The 20,002-nt window shown below is 46.2% G+C and overlaps 1 protein-coding gene across 1 annotated transcript; it reads right to left on the bottom strand.

Annotated features, from left to right (window-relative positions):
- Positions 1-1,431: 1,431 nt before the first annotated feature.
- On the bottom strand, positions 1,432-18,570 carry MEDAG (mesenteric estrogen dependent adipogenesis). Its single transcript, XM_004435302.3, has 5 exons — positions 18,161-18,570; positions 8,065-8,174; positions 5,148-5,260; positions 4,418-4,703; positions 1,432-2,666 (listed from the first exon to the last, which is right to left on the bottom strand). Exons 1-5 carry the CDS (start codon positions 18,430-18,432, stop codon positions 2,542-2,544), a joined length of 906 nt encoding a protein of 301 aa, XP_004435359.1. The 5' UTR covers positions 18,433-18,570; the 3' UTR covers positions 1,432-2,541.
- Positions 18,571-20,002: the final 1,432 nt, after the last annotated feature.

The following is a 20,002-nucleotide window of genomic DNA, read 5'->3' on the forward strand; positions in this document are numbered from 1 at the left end:
ATTTATTCTAACGACACTGCCATTGCTTAAAGCATTTTTGAAGTTCTTTAAAAACTCCCTTCAGAAACTGATACACATTCTTTTGAATTTCTTAAATAGGGGCATAACTTTGCTCTTTGAAGATAGATTGGGTATTTGAAACAGTAAAAAGACATTTGAGCTGATAATTAAGGTAGGCGATCAGGTTGGGCAATGTTATCCTTTAGCCAAAAATCAAACTATAACCATGAGGTAATGAGGAAAAAAAAACTCCCTCATTCTGCAGATAATTTCTGGATTTGCACGCTTGTTGGAATAAATTAACAGCCTCCAAGGTGACTCTTTCACTGAGAGCTTCGACAAATCAGTCACTTGGATAAATCAATCCTTACATATTTGTTTACAACTAAATTTTATAGTTAGATTTCATTAATTTTATCTCCAAATTGGATCATAAGCATCTTAGACGTTTTCCTTTTTGAGCTTCTCTCACGATACTTATTTTATCTTTCTTATTCGCTTGTATGCCTGTCTTCTCTTACAAAACTGGAAGGCCCTTGACGCAAGAGCCATGCTTTATGCACCTGTATACAGCAGCATCCACTGCAGTGTACTGCACACAGCACGCACTCAATTCTGCATGTGGAATGAATGAATGAATTGATGGATGGATGAATTGCTTAGGTCATTGTTGTCCTATAGATTTCTATTGATCTTAAACTGTTAAAATATCTGAATCAGGCCACATTTAGACCCAGACTGAGGCCTCTTTTACCCTGGAAGATCCATCCCGATAGACTTTTCACCAATTTTAAAGATTGCCTGATATCACTTCTTTGTGACATTTACTAATAAAATACATTAGCACAGTGTATATTTCCTTGTAGGCAGTTGATAAAACTTTGCTGAGTGAATACTGAATGAGTGAATGCATTTGGTCCAGAGTCAACTGAACAAAAGTTTTTAATGACAAAAGACACTTTCCCGATCTCTAGTTCATTCCTGGAGTGATTACTGATGATTTTTCTCCATTTAGCTACTTTCAAAAAATCTTCTCTGTCAGTTTTGGTGAAGAGTTTCTATTTCCTTTGGGAAGTATTTAATATTTGATATCCACCTACGGTTTGTTTGCACTGGTGTAAAACTTGTTTTATTGATAATACTCTTCATTTCACACTGAGTCAAATAAAAAATGTTTATCCTCTTCTGTTATTAAGGAGCATTTCCCTTTCCTGAAACATCAGTATCAAATTTTGTTTCTTTTCTCCAAATACTTCATAGACTTGTTCTTCAACAGGCTCTTCTTGAGAAAGTGGCTGTGAAAACTACAATTCTTATTGTAATTTAGTAAGTTACAAGGCAAATATCCCACCTGCAAACCACAATGGAAAGACTGGTCCAAGATTAGACCAAGACATTTGGTCACAAATCTGATCAATTCTATGTTGAATGCTAAGAAAAGTTTTAATTGCACAAAGATAGTACATAACATTTCAAATATAAATGAAAAGACAATCAATAGTGCTATCAAAATGTATAACACAGGAACTTTTTTTAAAAAGAATAGAAAAATTATACTTAGGACCCATAAATCTTCTTCATTATAAGCATATGTAGCAATTTATTCATGCAGGTTTTTATATGTAGATAGGATGATTTTTTTTTTTCTTTTTGAGGAATTCCATTGTAGCTATGGGATGAAAAAATGTATTGATGTAACAATGTATTATGGTAATGTAATAGCTTTCTTCTATTTTGCTTTTAGCATTAGGATTGCTAAAAGCTTATTTAAAATATCCAACTGACATTAATGTGCTTTCAATAAAAAGGACACTGCTGTATGCATTATCCTTCCTCTGTCGCTATTTGATACCGCATCGCCTGGCCTCTTTCTACACAGGCCACTTTGTTAAGAGGGAGGCCAAGGGAGGTGAAATTTCAGGCAGGGGGTGACAGGGTGACCATCCTATCAACCTGGTCAGTCCTCCAGCAGACCTTACCTCCAGTGTTTCTCCTACGGTATTCCACAGGCAGGAGGAGAAACAGGCTTGCCTTCCAGGGAAAGCAGCCCCAGGCTTTCTGCCCAGCCAGATTTGCAAGGGAACAGCACTGCTGACCCCACGCTTGCTGGGTTTGGGTTCAGACAAGGAGGTCCCAAGCTGAGGGCCAAACCCTGATTTCTGAAGCCTCACAGGTCAGACTGCTCCCGTAACAGCTGCCAGGAAGACTCCCAGGATGCCAGCACACTAAACAAGTGTGCAGGGTGACAGGACTCTGCCGCTCCCTCTGCCTCTTTGGAGAAGTGTTAAAAGGAGAGGATACCCCGCGGCCATGGGGCCAAAGCCCTCCGGTCCTGAAGTCAGCTGCATCAGCATTTCCATGATGCATGTCCAGGGCATCACCCCAGAAATGGAAGACTGGAGCCCCCCACAGATGCCAAGGAGGAGCAGAGGGATTGACAAGGGGGTGGAAGTGCCCGCCTCCTGCCTCCTCTCGTCCCCTCGCCCTTCAGCTCTGGCACAGGCCTGGAGTGTAGGAGTAACTGCAAAATGTTCAATCCAATCAGATAAATTGGTTGGGTGTCTCTTCAGATTCCAGAACACTTGGAAATGGTAATTCTGCCAAAAGAGGCTCTGTCAGAGATGATCTGGGTGACAGACTGCAGTTAAAAACTTCATCTAGTGAACCTGAAAAAAGTCAACAAAGCATGCATTATTACCACCACCGAAAAAACAAAAACAAACACCAACAGTGCCTTTAAAACTCGTACAACATGCTATGTCACCTTTTCAATAATTAATCGAGAATCCTGGCTTCCTCAGAAACACTCAAAAAGCTAAAGAGAAAAGTGCTGCTTTTTGTTCACCATGAGGACACGGACTGTCATTTGCTTTTCCCCGGGCCAGAGTGGATTTGCAGTAAGCTGCACGTACTCTTTCTCACGTGATGACAAAAGGCCTCCACGTGGGGAGTAGATGCCTAGGACAGAGGGCAGTTTTTGAGAGGCCGGTGGAGCTGCGCTGTCTCACTGGGACAGAGCCTGTAGAGGCCGGGCTCGGCCTGCCTGCCAAGGCAGCTGATGCATCTCGGCTGCATCATCTGCAATGCACACTGACAGCTCAGGTCGGCCTGGAAGACTCCTTCCCCAGTGCTCTGCAGTGGAAGTGGCCCCAGGGCTGGCTCAGGGTAAATCTGAAAGGAAGCACTGTCCAGTTTCACAGGCTCTTCAGTGTCTCCATGATGGCAGTGGACACCCCAGGCAGCCTATGTGACAGAGAGTGAGTGATGGTGAAACAGTAAAACTCTGCCCAGGCTGCTGCAGCCAGTGGGTGAGGCTGGAGGGGTGTCCCAGGAAGGACCGGCACCTGGGACCTTGCTGCAACTGGGCAAGTTAATCTTCCCCCAAAGAGATGAGCATATAATCCCCCCGCATGGCTGCAATGGAGCAAAGCACAGAAACATCTGTGTAAGGCACACCCACACAGAGAAAGCTAAAGCAACGTGGAGGGAGGGAGAGAGAGGTAGTGGAGGAGAGAGTGAGGAAGGAGAGAGAGAGGGGCAGAGAAGAGGAGGAGGGAGACACAGACAGACAGACTACTTCCACAAGAAATAGCTAGGAGTAAGCATTTTTTCTATAAACATTGGAAGAAAGCAACAACTGTCATTAAATGCAATTAATGAGGGCTCTGTGTTTTACATCTAAACTTTTTGAAAACTGCAAGTTCATAGAGACTGGTGTCTGTTTGTTTTTGCAATTAGCAGCGAGAGTCCTGGTTCAAGGGAGTTGCTTTCTCAGCCCAAACCAGCACGGACAGAGAATGGGCAGCAGAAGACAAATCCAGATGAGACCTGATCAATGTCACAGCCACAGCAGACTGAAAAGTCTCGCCAACTCCTGGGGAGGAGGCACTGGATATTAAAATCTAGAACCCACCATATATGATCTGTAGTTTGTTAAGTGAAGCATTCTCAAGAGTTATTCTTTTGCGGTCTTACAAACTCTGGAGAACTCTTTCAAACATTGTTAAAGATAGATATCTCCACCAAGCAGATTCCTCCCCGAATTGAACTTTTAGTTAACATTCTGTTGCCCAGAATATGCACATAAGGAAAGCATCATTCTTTCACAATATTTAAATTATTAATAATATTTGAATGAGTATTAATATGTAATTAATAATATATTTTAAAATTATTTTCTGGGTGCGCTGCACAATATAATTGCTATGTCAGAAAACTTTAAGAAGCCTAAAAGGAGAAGTCATTAGATTTCTTTTTGGTAATAGACATTTCTCACTTCTTACTTTCTGAATTACATGATATTTCCCCTTTATTAAGAGGCCTTGCCTTTTCAATTAATGGACTCTCCTCTCCCATGACTTTACTCTCCACTTTCATTGAACTACCCTGCTGAGGTACTGGAGAATTGTCAACATACCTCTGGAAGTTACACTGAATTTTCGGTCAGAGAAACTGCTCCTTCGGATTAGAGGTTCACTCATTTTCTCCAGAAACAATTTAATTGTCTCCTTCTTTTCTGGGCTTGTACTTGACAAATTCAGAACTTTTCCATTCACGTTTACAGTGGAATTGCTGAGCCCAAACCAATAGAAGAAATCAAATAATGCATCAGCTTTGAATTCATATGCAAAGCTTAGATTTTCTCCATTAACCACCTCATTTCCTGGAGGGAAAAAATTCTTTACTGCCTCTTGAAAATCAAACTGAAAGAGAGAGAAGCATTTCATTAATTTCATGGATATAAATATAATGTTATATTATAGAAGTATATATTATTATAGAATTATATTGTAGAATTAACTGCCCATATAACCAAAATATCACACCCCTTATTTCTCTTTCACTCTGACAGATATTTTTTAACTGTTCCCTTTATTTTTTTTTAAACAGACCTTTGCATTTGCATCATATTCCATCTAAAGACCTTGAATTACTTGGTCAAATTTACATTGATTCTTACCCCATTTCTAATAAGTTGCTAGAAACTAAGTTCATTTTATTGGTGGTGATAATGGAGTAATAGAGAACTTACACGTCTGGGTACAGTTAAGTGACAGTTACGGTCCAGGGCCTGGGTCCTTGCATGAAACACACAGACCCCTCTCCATGTGGTTGGCAGCCCGGGATTCAGAGAGGCTGAAGCTTACCTGAAGCCGGTAGCTTTCTCCAATCACTGAGGAAATGACCATGTCCATCCCTTGCTCTATCTGTCTTCTTATCTTGGGGTGCCTTGTGTTCACAAGAAATGCATACGTCCTTTCTAGAAATTAGGAAGCAGAATTCAAAAAGAAGTATGCGTGTGTGACTTACACATGCTTCTTGTATTTGATAAAGCAGTGATTCCCATCTTATTTGGAGATTTTATTTATTTATAACCTCCCTTGCCACTCCCTAACACCCTCGCTGCAAAGCCTAAGCAGATTTCTAGAAATATCTGCGAGAATTTTGCAGGTTTGAAGGAAGCTCTGGGATATTGTAAAAGTAGGTTAGAAAATCAGCTCCCCCGAGGCTGCAGTTTGTCACTCAGTTTGCGTCTCAGAAACCAAGAGTTCCATTCTATAATTATCACAGAGGAGAACTGAGCCTCCACCGCGTGCATCCAGCATGGGGAGCTAAAGTGAAAAATTGAGCTGGCTGGTTCTCACATCACTGCCTCGCTGGATATTTAAACTGCAGCTTGGCTCTCACCAACACTTCCTCATCTACAAAGCAGGAAAGCAGCAAAGTCCAGGGAAGGAGGCGGCCTCATGCCCTCCTCTGTCCCTCCCATCTCTCCCCATCCTCCCCAGAGACCTGGCATTCATTCTGCCAAAGGGCTAGTCTAGGGTTCTAAGGATCAAAGCACCTTGAGACTGATTTTCCTCCCATGCCCCACCCCACACAAGAAGAGAAGTCCCTCCCCTTGTTCAAATAGTACCATGTCTCTGTCCTGGCAGACAGTTGTTTTTGTCGTTATTGTTTGTTTTGTTTTTTTTGGTAATCCCTTAAATCCAATTCTGTCCAATTCTACATAATCTAAGCAAAGGGAAGGTTATTTACTCATTAAGAAATTTGAAATATTATTAACCAACAACCTCTTGACTTTTCCAGCCCCTGGAATCAAGGTCCACAGCCTTCATTACTCAAGCAATTTTTCTAGGGAGACCCATAACACAGACTGTCACCCTCTGTTCAAAGGCCATGAACCAGCCATTGTGTGATTTTGAGAACTGAACATTTTGTATTGGCTTTGAGCGCCAAACCTGTGGTCCACCAATAACAAGCATTGCATCCTTGAGGAATACGTTTTGAACTAACCTTTGCACTAACCTTATTCAATTATTTCTCCTACCCCAGTTTTCCTTTCTCCCAAATTATTTTTTGGGCACTTTAGATATAAACTACCCCATATCCTCTTTGAAATAAGAGATAAACAAGGCAAGTAAGTTATTTGACACCTTAAATTAACTTTTACACAAAGAAAATCAAGACCTTTAGGCTCACTCAGGGCCGCCACACTCCACAGTTGTAATGGTTGGGCAGACTGTGCACTGCAAACTCTAGAGGAGGCCACTCACATTCACAGACAGCATCTATTTGTATATATATTACGACAAACTTCTGGGAAGGATTAGTAAATTGTCTTGAGTTAATGGTGGCTTTTTCTAATTTGCACAAAAGTGTAGTTTAGAATAGCAGCAGGTCTGGACGTGTTGCCTTAATCACAATTTTCATAATTTAAACTTGACCATCTTAAGCTTCTGTATCATAGAATCTCTTCATTTCCTGGCTTTCCTCACAAGCAACCAGTACTGGGTTTCTGTGCCTGCTTCCACAATAGTTTTGTCGCACAACTGCGTACCTTTTGTAGGCCGCCCACAGATACCTCCTTGAACCACTCCCTGCTCTTTCATTAAAATGTTAAAATGGAGAGGGCTCTTATTCTTTCTTAAGATTCCTCCTGAGAGATGGACAACGCAGGAGATGTACTTGATACATCTGTGAATTACATTCCTAGAGAACTCTCTGGCTTTCTGCTCATCAACAAGCCAAGTAACAACATGGGCTCAGATGCTCTAACGAGCATTGCTTGTTCTCGTGTTCTGCTCCTGCTCCTCCTGCCGAGAGAGCGTCGTGACTATGAATTGTGAAGTGAGCAAAGGATCTGAATGATTCTGAATGAAAGGAGCAGAGAGTCAGCTCCACGTATCTGAATGAGAGTGAATGTTTGAGGAAATCTATTTGGAATTTGTAGATCATTTCTTGTTACCTTGGACTCATTTTAAGAATGTTAATTAGAGGTAAGTTTAAGAAATTCTCCCTCTCACAGAATACTATGCCCATAACTGTCTCCACATATTACTCTGAGCAGCAGGAAGAAGGGAAAACTGAGATCTTTTCCTATTGGAATTTGAGTTAATATAGCTGTTATCAGTTAACGGCATTTCTTGGAAGAAACAATAGAGAGATATGTCTAAAATTGAAATTCAAAGGCCATAGTGTGAAACATAAAAGCATCTACAACTGCTATTTGTTTCCTTTTTCTTAGTTTCCTCATCTGTAAAATGAGGACAGTATAAGTCCCTCATGGGCAGGACGACCATGCATCCTAATTTGCCTGGGTCAGTCCCAGTGTACACCTTTGTCTCAGCATAATTGTTAACAGTACCTCCTGTCATGCTCACAAATGTTCTCATTTGGATGATAAGCCTTAATTAATGACAGAGCACGTCTTGCATACCTAAGTGTTTGTTGATATGTGGTAGACAGTATTATATATCATCAGCTTCATGACTCCATTTTTGCAACTCCTACAGGCTCAGAATGTCCAATCACTTCCTGCCTAGACAGGAAGTAGAAAACAAAGCCCAGAGACAGATGGCTTCTGCCCCAGGCTCATTTAGAGGTTTGTTCTGCAGGCTTGTGCTGTGCTTCAGACAGCCTACCCAACAGGCTTCTCTCTCACAGCCTTGTCACAAGCTGACCCTCACCCTACTTTCTCCATGCCCAACTTCTACCTCACCAGCAGGCCACAGTCCCCAGCCCAGCAAGGCAGAACCAAATCAAAAATATTTATACACCTACCTTTTGCGGTGTCTTTTTTGGTCTGCACATTAATAAAGAACAGCATTGGTTTGCTCAATATAGTCTCCCTGTAGTCTTTATAATCATAGTAGTTGGTCAGTTCCACATATCTATGAAAAAAGCAGAGATAATTGCAAATTTATTGTACCCTCCCATCTAAGTCAGGAAAGGGATGTACTGGACAGGTGCCTGCCATGTCCATAGATCCTTTGAGGGAAGTCCCCTAAAATGTGTTCTTTCGGAGACAGTCATATTTTGTACCATCTAAATAAATGCCCCTCCCCTGGTTGGCTGAGAGATCAACGTGTAACCTAAAGGTGGTCATTGTCCTTGGGGTGGCCTGGCACCAACAACTGGCTCTCAGGGGCAGCCTTTACCAGATGATGACCAGTACCATCTATCTTTTGGGCTATAAGAGTTCATTTGAAGCTATAAGGGCTCTATGTCTCTCTAGGCTAGAATGAATTACACTCACTAAGTGGAATTAGCTGGGTCCTCTCCAGTGCAGTCATCCTGTCTTACTGGTGGGTCTGAAATTTTCCTTTCCTTCTCTTTCCCTCTTCCTTTCTCTAATTTCAAAATAAACCCAGCCCCCTCCATAGATTACACAATCAACCAATATTGATATGAACTAATTCCCATCTCTCTGATCCTGAGTTTGTGCAATTAAAGAAAAACAAAACTAATGCTGGACTTCTGCCCAGGGCCCTATGAAATTTCGCTTCCTGAGTTTTCATTCATAATTCCAGCCTGGGAAGATCTTTTGCATTTTGACTCTGTCATCCAGCATGTCAGCTTTCTCTACAAATTTTCCAAGCAGTCTTTCTATGTCTCTGCTCACATTGTTGATAACAAGACAGATCCATGTACAATTTAGCTTCCTTCAAGAAGTGGCTAATTTTCTAACCAAACCCGAGCTCAGATGCCGCATGGCCACAGGCAGGCTGAATGGCATCCAGCAGGCTGCAGGACGCTCCTGCCACAGTCTCTCTTCGACACGGAGCTGGTTCCCCACTGACGGGCGCAGCTGTGAGCATCTGCACGGAGTGAATGGGCTGGCCCGGCTGACAGCACGGCTGCTTGTGCGACACCGCAGTGCTTACTTCTTAGATCTAGTCACGGCCAGAGACAGCTCGAGTGTTTCTTTCTGGCTCGTTGTCCTTCCAGTGCCCGACATGAAAATCACAGCCTTGGAGAGAGCCCCACTGCAGGGAGCCGTGGCCACACCGTCCTCTCAGCTCCCTCCCCAGAGCCCACTTCCCACAACCTGCTTACGAGACCACGACCCAGGCACGGGTCAAGAGCACGTGGGAGAGTATCTACCCCGGAGTCAGAGAAACGCAGCTTCCGCTCTCAGTCTCCCAGCTTGGTTTCTTAGGAATCTGTGTCATTATCTTTTTTCTGGGATTGTCAGACCTGATTTTGAGAGCTTTTAAAACCTGACCCCTGATGGAGCCTCTAAAATGCTTCCTGCCTTCTGTTTTACCAGGCTTTTAATGTGGTCTCCACCTCCCAACCTGGGCACTGGGGGTGGTTACGGGGCTGGTCCTGGGGTGGGGAGGCGGACACAGGACTGGTGCTTTCCAGAGAAGGAACGGGGGTGCAGGTGATGTTCAGGGGGCGTGGGTGAGGAGGGCAGGAGAAGGGAGCAGAGGGTGGGAATGGAGAAGGGGCAGGGACCTGGGGGATGGACCAGGTAAGATAATGCAGACAGGGGTTTGTATGTCCTCCTTCATCCCACCCCGCCCTCGCCCTCACCTGGGCACAACAGTGTGGAGTGAGAATGGGGCGAGGTGGGCACCTGAAGGGGAGTGGCACTGTGTTCCATGTCAGCAGAGAGGGGACTTTCTTGTTCTTTGTCCCAGTTGACCAACTGCCAAAAGATGCCGGAGAGAGGAAGCAGTGAATGAAGGAGAGGGAACCACCATTTGCGGGGTTTATTCACTCTCATTCACTCAGTCAACAACATTCATTAAGTGCCGATTATACACTGGGCACCAGGTAGGCATTCACTTGTGTCCTCTCACATCTGAGGAGCTCAGGGCCTAGGAGGTGGGGATGGGGTAGAAGGGTGGCAGTACCTGGGTTGCCTGTGCTCTCCCACCCCCTCTGCCATCCATCTATTCAGCTGCCAAGGACCTGGTGCACGCAGGCAGGAGTGGGGTGGGAAGGGGGTGAGGTCTGTGGTTGCAGGGCATGCTGGGAGAGATGCGGAGGGAACAAAGGGGAAGAAAACTCTTGCAGCAACAGAAGAAAAGAACAAGTCTGATTGGAGGAAACATCAAAAAGATAGACGTGTGACGCCGGGAGGGAGTCAGGTACCCCTGTGATCCATCCCAGGGAGATCTTCACATTCTCCCACTTGTTTATCAGGGAGTTAATTTACAGTCATTTAAGCATTTAATATTTTCCTCGAGGCAATTCCTCTGCTATCTCAATATCCATAGTCTGATTGTCATTCTCCAGGCGTTCACATGGCATTTGTGTACAGTGCACCCAGAAAATCTGCAGTTTTGATTACTATTCTGATGACACAAATGACAGTGCAATACTTGACTCTGCCTACAAAATCGATTGATATCTGATTGAGGGTATCATCAGTAATAAAAAGATGAAAATCTCAACTTAGAAATGATCAGTGGTTGGGAAAATAATCCGTTTCCCCCAGAATCCTGTGGAAGACTTTTTTGAATGGTATAGGGCGCAAAGAGCTGTCATTTGGCGTGATCAGAGAAGGCGGACTGGGCAGAGGGTGGGGGGCTTCTGGATAGTCCCATATTGAGTTTAATGCATAACCTATACATAACTCATCCCTTTTAGAGTCTGAATTTAATAAGATGCCCTGAATAATAAGACTATGCTCAACATAATTTAACCTTCCTTTGATGATTTAGAGGCACTTTTAGGATCTTAACAGGGCTGTAAACATCATCACAGAGCATGTCAGTTATCACTATGCCACAGATGTGTGAAAATGCTGCTTATATGAGGGCTCTGATAACAGCATTTACAGACAAGAGATTGTGGCAAGATCCCTGCGTAATAAACTCGCTATTTAAACCAGGTCACAAATAAGAAATACCTCCGTAATTCATCCATTCCCAGCCGCCCAGTTATGGTCCAATTGTTAAACACCTCAAAATTCCAGCAAAATACACAAATGTGAGGATTCCTTTGGAATTCACTGTTACAAAATTTCGTTATGTAAGTCACAAACATACAAAAAGATTTAGGACCTAGTTGTTAAGTCTCACAAATATTTAAGTACCTGACATTCAATCACTGGTTTTATTTTAAGAAGAGCCTTACTAGACCACATGAGGGACTAGTTATTTCATCTTTAATCGTGCATATTTCTGAATTACTAATGCAAATATTGCTTCTGTATACTAGATATTTATTATATTTGCTGAAGTTATCATTAGGGATGAAAAGCAAACAGGTTAAGATAGTTCCTTTAAAGCCTCATCTCTTCAGTGCTTTTACCCTGCCTCTGAAACGCTTCTAGGCTGAAACTTTCTATGCCTGGCTTCAATCCAAAGATTGAAAGGCAGAACAATGTGGTGGAAAGCATAGTGATTTGAAATAAAAAGATCTAATTCATGTCCTAATTGACTGGCTGTGTGAACTCAGTCCCAGAGCCACAACTCACTGTGACCTTGAGTGAGTTTCCTAACCCGTCTGAACCTGTACCCTCATTGTAAAAGGATAACAGTACTGCCTTCCATTTGATGATTGAATGCAGTGCAAGTAATGTAGACATATGTACCTGGGCCCATGGTGGATGCTCCAAAAACATTATTAGTGTCTGTAATCCTGGCCAACTCTGTTGGCCATGGGGTCAAGTTCTGTAAGATTCTGATACACAACCAGGGCTGTGTTCATTTCAGTTAACAGGTAACAAGGACAATATGAATACCTGAAAAATAAGGAGCAAGAGTTTCTCTTTCCTTGTTCCAATTTCTTTCCTCGTCTTTTCAGTTTGGAAGGCTAAAGGGAACAGCTTAACAAGTGCAATATCTGAAAGATGAGACCAAGAAAGAACTTTGTATTTTTGCTCCTAGCAAATCAGGAGTGACTGAAAGATCACCCACCCTCTAACATGCCTACCTTCCTCCAGAGGTTCCTTCAGATTTCACATCATCTGTAGCATGATCTGAAAAGCTGCTCCAAATTTCCCTTGGCTCTGACAGTCTAACGCTCAAATACAATAGGAATTCAGGGCCGGCCCGGCGGCGCAAGCAGTTAAGTGCACGCGCTCCGCTGCGCCGGCCCGGGGTTCGCCGGTTCGGATCCTGGGCGCGCACCGACGCACTGCTTGGCAAGCCGTGCTGTGGCAACGTCCCATATAAAGTGGAGGAAGATGGGCACGGATGTTAGCCCAGGGCCAGTCTTCCTCAGGGAAAAAAAAAAAAGAAGAGGATTGGCAGATGTTAGCACAGGGCTGATCTCCTCACACACAAAAAAAAGGAATTCAAACCCATGGCTTCCAGCTGAGGGTGTGTGTGTGTTCACTTAAAAAATATGGAGAGTGGAGCAGAGAAAAAGAAGATCATAGATTGTAATAGTCCTTGTGTAGAAGACCCAGAAATTGCTTACAGCTTTCATAATCCTTTGCTGTGACACTAAACACAAGCTTGCAGGACTTTCCGCCCTTGGGAGCAAGCAGGATGGCCCTGCTGTGTTTCCAGTGGGAACTTGACAGCGTCATGCAGAGCTTTACCCTAAGATCTCAAACAGCTCCTTCTCTTTCACTTCCTTCCCTCCTTCTTCCAGTGAGATTACACACAATTTTCAGATTTGTCACTCTAATGTCTGTGACTTGAATCAAGGATACACATGTTCACTCATTTATTCATTCATCAATTACTGATGCTCAGTGTGTGTGAAACACAGTGACGGGGCATGGAATGATTCACTCATTTATTCACTCATGCAAAAAACATTTCCTAAACATCTACCATGTGCTGGGCTCTGGGGACATCTCACAAAGATGAGAAAGGAAACAGTCTTGCTTTCAACAAGCATACAGTCTATCGGGAGATAGATAAGAAAATCACCATTTCAATATGAAATCATAGACGTCTAAGACCTTGTTGCTTAAAGTGTAATCATTGAACCAACAGCACTGGCATCACCTGGGAGCATGTAAAACTGCAGAATCCAGGCCCCTCAGATCCTCAGGAGACTGATGAGCTTATTTAAAGTTTGAGAAGCACTGGTCTAAGACACGGTCCCTGCCCTTCAGAGGCTTACAAACTAGTCAATCATTCAAACACACAAACGCCCAAGGAATGCAGAGTTCTCTGCATTCATGTGTCCACACTCCATGGAGTTATGTCCTAGTTATTTAAATAAGAAGAAGCAAAGCAGGAAGGGCCTGGGGTCAGAACCATTCATCGAGCTGAGACAGGTACTCGGGGAGGGATCGTCCTGTCAGGCCAAACACACCGCCAATGGTTGGAGATGGGGACGCCAGGAGGAGTCACGGCTTAGCCAAGCCTTGGGAACTGGGGGGGGCCACATCCAGGCTACAGGCAGGCATTTGGCCCAGGCGAGCTGAGAGCAGGAAGCAGACTAGAGTGTGGCTGGCAGCCCTGAGCAAGATTCCTGAGGAAGGAAGGCAGGGGAGAAGGCAGCAATGGCTTGTGGCTTTGAATCACCAGGTCTGGGTTTGACTTCTGTCTCTGTGACTTCAGCAAGTTTTTAACCCTGCTGAGATTCATTTCCTCACCTGTAAAATCTGGCTAACAAAAGGTACCCCATGAGGTGGCTGAAAGATTAAATAATGTGTGTGAAGCACTTGGCTCATGGGGCTGCTTAATACTAATGTAAACTAACATTTGTCAAGTGATCAGTATGTGCCAACAACTGTTTTAAGGACTTTATAAATTCCAATTCTGAACAACGACCCTATAAGGCTGTTGGTATTACTATCCTCATTTGACAGCTGAGGAGACTGAGTCACAGAGATTAAGCAACCTTTCCAAGGCACTCAGCTAGTAAGCAGCAGAACCAGGATTCTAACCAAGGCAGTCCCATCCTGGCCCTCATGCTGGTCCACACTTACTCTAGACCGAATCTCCTCAAGTCATAGCTCAACACATGAAAGATTATTACTTCATCATTATCATTGTGTGTCCTGTCAAGGGGCTGCTGTCCTGAGCAGGTTAGCAAATCCAAGACTCAGACATGGGGACCAAGGTGGAGGACCAGTGACAAGGACAGGACAGAGCCCGCTGAGCGCAGCAGCAGCAAGGGTGACAGTGCTGCATATGGAGCTGCGACCGCTTCCACACCTCCTGGCCTCAAGTCAGGGTCGCTCCCAATAGGCGGGTCTGGCGGGCAGACAGGCCAAGCACTTCCCACTGCGGGGCGGAGGTGAGATTTCCCCCAGCCGAAATCTCGGTGTGTTCCAGCCCTTCCTCAGGGTCCTTACTCTACCCGGATGAATGTCCTCCCCTCTCCCCACACTCTGCCCCAGGAGGCTGACCTCGAGGTTGGTGTGACTGTCACCCATCTAACAGCTGTTCGGATATGGGCAGGAGCAGGTCACATCTCTGGTTTTAGTGTCTTCCTTAAAACCTCTGGATTTATTTTCTCTTTTAGGCTGATTATATGAGATGCGTACTGGCTGACGTAATTGCAGTTATTTACTTGTAGACTGGGGAAGTTTGTGAGAAAGCTGCTGCTGTCTATGGGAAGGCAGAACGATTTCAGCTTCGAGGCGGTCTGCTGAAAGCACAGGCTTTATGGTTAGTGCAACAGGAAGCCTGGCCCTCCTGCTCAGCAGCCTCCTACTTAGGTAAATTACTTAATCTCTCTGAGTCCTAATTTTCTCATCTGTAAAAAGGGGAAACAACCATAGTGTCGATTTTGTAAGCCTTTGCGAGCTAATAGCTGTGGAATACTTTACACCGTTCCGGGGACTCAAGTCAACATCAGTAGCCAGCATTATGATTGTCATACTTATGTTTATTACCCAAGCAGCCTCTTCCATGTGAGGGGACCACTGAAAAGAGAGAATCAGAGCTCCTCTTTGCCAAACGCTTGCCATCACACCTCACTAAGAGGCTGTGTTATAGGAAAAAAGGTAGGAGTGTGTGCGTTTGTGTGTGTGTGTGTGTTATTCTGAGCACGTTGTGTTTGTGATATGGATGGAAATCCCGAGCTTGAAAGAAAACAAAATAAAAATAAAGATATTGCCATAAATCCCCCAAAGTAAGAAAAATATTTTTACAGCAGGCTCTCAGGAGCTTTAAAGCCATCGCGAAACCTTCCCACCCCCCTAGGTTTCCTTAGGTTTATTTACTAGGGACGTATTTAGAAAAATGTGCAAGTATCTGAAGACAAACTGGAGTCAGTTGGGCCACTGAAGCATCCTCTTGTCATCTGAGCGAGTGAATCATGTGAATGCCAGGGTGAATAGCTCTCAGCCTTTCAGGGTTCCTTGGGAAAGGACCTCGTGAAAACCACAGCACACACTTCTGAGGGCGAGAAAAGAAATCCTGCTTACACTGTGGGCTTATCACACACCAAAAATGTTTGTTGGATGAAAAAAACTAATTAATAGAGCAAGGATTCTTAACCTCAATCGAAGCATCTCATAAACTACTTGAATGGTCAGCCACACTGGGCATGTATCCACATTTCTGGGGAGAAGTTCTACATATGATTCTCAAAAGCTCTATGGTCCAAAATGATTGAGAATCATCACTTTGCCTTTCTTGCTCCCCAGCCAACCTGGCAGCTGCTCTTGGGTGGGGGCTGTCCCACACCTAAGGCAGGAATGCGGCAGCCAAAAAGAAGATGAAAAGTTGCTGGAGTCCATCAACTCTAGGCCCCAACTCATTATGAAAAGTGGAAAGTACATGCTGGGGTACAAGCCGACTCTGAAGATGATAGACAAGGCAACGCAGAGCTGGCCAACCTCACCAACAACTGCCGACCTCACGGAAACCTGAAATAGAGTACTGTGCCATGTTGGCCCAAACTGGCACCCAGTCTACAGTGACAACAACATTGAACTGGGCATAGTAGGTGGAAAAGACGACAGAGTAGGCACACTGGATATCATTGGGCCAGGTGATTCTGTCACCTTTAGAAGTGTGCCAGAATAGACCAGTAAAAAGTAAATCATGCCAAGCTTTCTTTAGTAAAACTCGCCAGAGCTTATTTATTGAAGGAAAGAAGGAAGGAAGTGGGGAAGGGAGGGAATGAATTACTGAACTACTGCTTTGGAGCAATATTTTGAGAGAGGAAGTTTGACGCTATCCCAAAGCCGAAGACAACTGGGTAAACTTGGCAGATCTGAGGAGCAGCACCTTCAGATGTCTGAATTCTGACTATGCGCTCCTCCCTCCTGATCCACGAGGGCAAGCCTCTCGCTGTTGTCCACAACCATCTTCCCTCTGTCTAGAAGGCTCTCTCCATTCAGACCAGGTGCCCTCCCAGTCATCCTTCAGGACTTCACACCCAGTTATAAAAGCCTACTTCCCCTGCCTTCTTATGTCCCCTAAGAGAAAGACAGATTGTTCCCTCCATCACCCAAATTATTCTCAGCTGCTCCTTGCTATTTCCCAGGGTAGGAAGCCCTCACAAGACTGCTTAGACACCGAGAACCCGGTATTCGTGGATTCCTGTCTGCCACCTGGTCATTGTTTATTCTGGACTCTAAACCGCCAGGGGACCACTGCTGTTTAATTTTCTTTTGTGTCGTAGGTGTTCAAAGCAAGAGTTTAACAACCAGACTTCGAAATCATTTAAATTTTGCAGCACTGTTTGCTAAGATTAGGGGAGCCAGCTCTGTCAAAAGCTAACCTACAGCTTCAATTAATTCTGGACATTTTTATTTTTCATACTCTTTTCTCAAATACAAAAGTCATCTTCCTTATCAATTTTTGCAAACCTGATTTCTAACTCAGTTCCTCCCACAGTCCCCTGCTTATGGGTTGAAATTTTCAATTCACTGAGAAAGGGAGAAATTCTTGCTGGGGAATGGTTTTTCAGACACTCAAACCCCTCACTATCTTTGTGTGGAAAAGCGAGGTTTGAAGGAGGCATTTTGAACATCTCATGTTGTTTGCTTGTCCTTCTTGGCTCCATCCCCCCACAGGGTGCCACAGCGCTGCTGCCTTCCCCAGCCGCAAAGTTTTATATCCTAACAGCTGGCCTGCTTACTCATCTCTGAATCAAACTCGAGACTGCACTGCCCGCTTCCCGGCACTCAGTTCTGCAGCACAAATATAAGATCCCCCTTCCTCCCCACCCCCGCACAGGGTGACCTCTGGAGACAGGAGGCCGCGTAGAATCAGGCGCCAGGCTCCCTCCTCCTTTGCCCCACAACATCGAAGCCTGCTTCACAGATGGACTACATCCCTACTGGCTTCAAGTCGGCTAAGAGGCCACTTGGCTAAGTCAGGCGCTTTGGCCACAGCAGTTAAGCCTCTATCAAATTAAGTTTGGCCCAAGTTCCACGCCAGGATCCTGGAAGCTACACTCATTGCCACTTATTTTCCCAGAACTTATCTGCCCACACGGCCCTGAGTTGGACTTGACGAGACTTTGTTCCCTTCTCAGCCACGGTTAATTAATTTATTTTTTGAAAACTAAGGGAGACCAAAGATGGGAAACTTTGAACTTTTGCACGCTTCTCCACTGGGTCTGCTGGTAGTGCACAGAATCAAGCATCCTCTCCCTCCTCCGCTCTCAAACTAAAGCCAGAGCGTCTCTCTTCTCTGTAAACATCCCTCGAAGGGTGTGCCCCCAATTTGAGCTCATCTGACCCACTTAAGGAGCCAGAAAGGGAAAATCATCAGTTACGGCTCCCCACCCTGCCCTCCCCCACGCGCCTGCCCCGATGCCCTCCTGGGCGGCTTCAAGCGGCAGGGGCAAAATGTCAGTGCAAAGGGCAGAAAGGACAGGGAGGGGAGAGAAAAACCTAGAAGCAGCACCAAGGAGTGGGGTTGTTGGGGGGGGGGATCCCCAGGCCAGATCTCGGGAAGCGAGGCCAGCCAGGGCTCCCGGGGACAGCAGCGGGGTGGAGGCCTCTGCGGGGACCAGGCGGCGGGCCGGGGTGCGCGGCGAGGCCACCCACCTCTTGATGTAGCCGCTGAGGCGGTAGAGCTGCCCGTCGAGGCGCACGAGGCCGTCACCGAAGACGTTGAAGCCCCCGCGCGCCGGCTCCCCGGAACCGGGCGCCACGAGCCGGTCGCCGCGCAGCTGGAAGGCGCCGGGCTGCAGGCGCAGCAGCTGCGCCAGGGGCAGCAGGGCCAGCTCGCAGTCGCACGTCCACAGGCTGCGCAGCTCCCCCGACGAGATGGAGGTCAGGCTCGGCCTGGCCGCCGGCGCGCACGCCGCCCCCGCCATGCCCCTACCGTCGGCGCTTCTGCCGCCAGTCCCAGCCGGCACCAGACGGTCCCGAGAGGGGCCGGGCGCCCGGCCTCGATCCGCCCCGCTCCGGGCTCGGTCTGTCCGCCTGGCCCGGCGCGGGCGCGGTGGCCGCCCAGGTGCGCGCCGGCCCGCGAGGAGCGCTGCTGGCGCCGCGCGGAGAAAGCGGCTCCGGCCACGCGCGGCCCTTTTATCCGCCCTGGGTGCGGCTGCCGCGCCTCTCCCGGCCCTCGGGCACGACCTCAGACGCTCCGGCCGAGTTACCGTCTTCTCAGAACGTGGCGCGCTCTCGCCTGGCCGCGCCTGCTCACAGCCAAGGGTTACTCATCCCCCTCGGGTCCGCTGCTCCACGCCCGGGGCTGGGCCCGCCCTTGTAGGGCCGACACTGCCGGGAGCGGGGTGGGGACAGTCCGCCTCGGGGTCCTGGGTCTGACCAGTGGTGGGAGTGGAGGGCGCACAGCTCCCACCCGTGCCCAAGACACCTGATTGGAGGGACGCGAACGTCCCTCCGCTCGCTCTCTCCACCTGGGGCCCGGGGCCGTCGAGGCAGTGCTGGACCTCGGATGCCCACCCCTATGCTCCGCCCCAAGTTGGAGCCAGATGCCAACCCCTGCCTCCCAGCCTCAGTTTTCTGCTTTTTTTCCCTCCAGATCATACCCAGCATTTTCCCTCCTCTCAGCCTTTCCTCGCATGATTCCTTCGCCTGGATTCCCTTGCATGTAGAAATTCCACTGATCATCATGGCACTTTCCCATAAAGCCTTTGTGAACTCCCTGTGGGTTTCATCGCATTGCGTCTCCTTGCTTCTCCTGCACGGTGGGCTTCAGGCCGCAGTGTGCCGGGTAGTGTGGACAGAAGGGACCCAGCAGTCCCCCTTCTCCCCTGCCTCCGCAGTAGGCTGAGCTCCTGGAGTCCCGGAATATGCTCATTTGTCAGTCATTTGAGCGCTAGCCATGTGCTCATTCTGTGGACATACTGAATGTGCTTGGTCCCCTGAGGTATGAAAGGAGGACTGTTTGATTCAATGTAATTCACTATTCCCCACACATCTACTAGCAGAAAGACAACTAGCTAAATTCTGACAAGACTAGAAGAATAAACTCAACCCCTGCCCTTGCCTGGCTTGCGGTCTGATAGAGGAGTAAACAAGTTTTCCAGCAATTACAGTGCACTGAATGAAAAGCTCTGCCGAAGAAAAACCCGGATTTGTGGGAGGAGAATCCAGTGCGGTTTTGAAGAGCTGGGGAGGCTTCCTGAAGTACTGTAATTTAGGACTCTAAGCCAGATCCTAATAATTGAGTAGAACTTAGAGAATACCTTTAATTTGTCTTTGTGTGTCCCCAGCATGAACCCTTGCATAGGTTTAATCAAGTCGAATGAAGAATCCTTCTATTGCGTCTCATTTAAATCCCAGAATATAAATGAGAGCTCCATTCACATATCCTTTCTCCAGACACAGGTCCCTTTGCCCCAGGATCAATTCCCATTGCTGGGCTTCTCTGAATAAATCGAATTTACCCAGCATGCATTGATCACTACTGAATCAATC

The sequence above is a fragment of the Ceratotherium simum genome, chromosome 10 (genome assembly GCF_057802395.1).
Source record: "Ceratotherium simum simum isolate JZ-2026a chromosome 10, ASM5780239v1, whole genome shotgun sequence".
Lineage (NCBI taxonomy): Eukaryota > Metazoa > Chordata > Mammalia > Perissodactyla > Rhinocerotidae > Ceratotherium > Ceratotherium simum.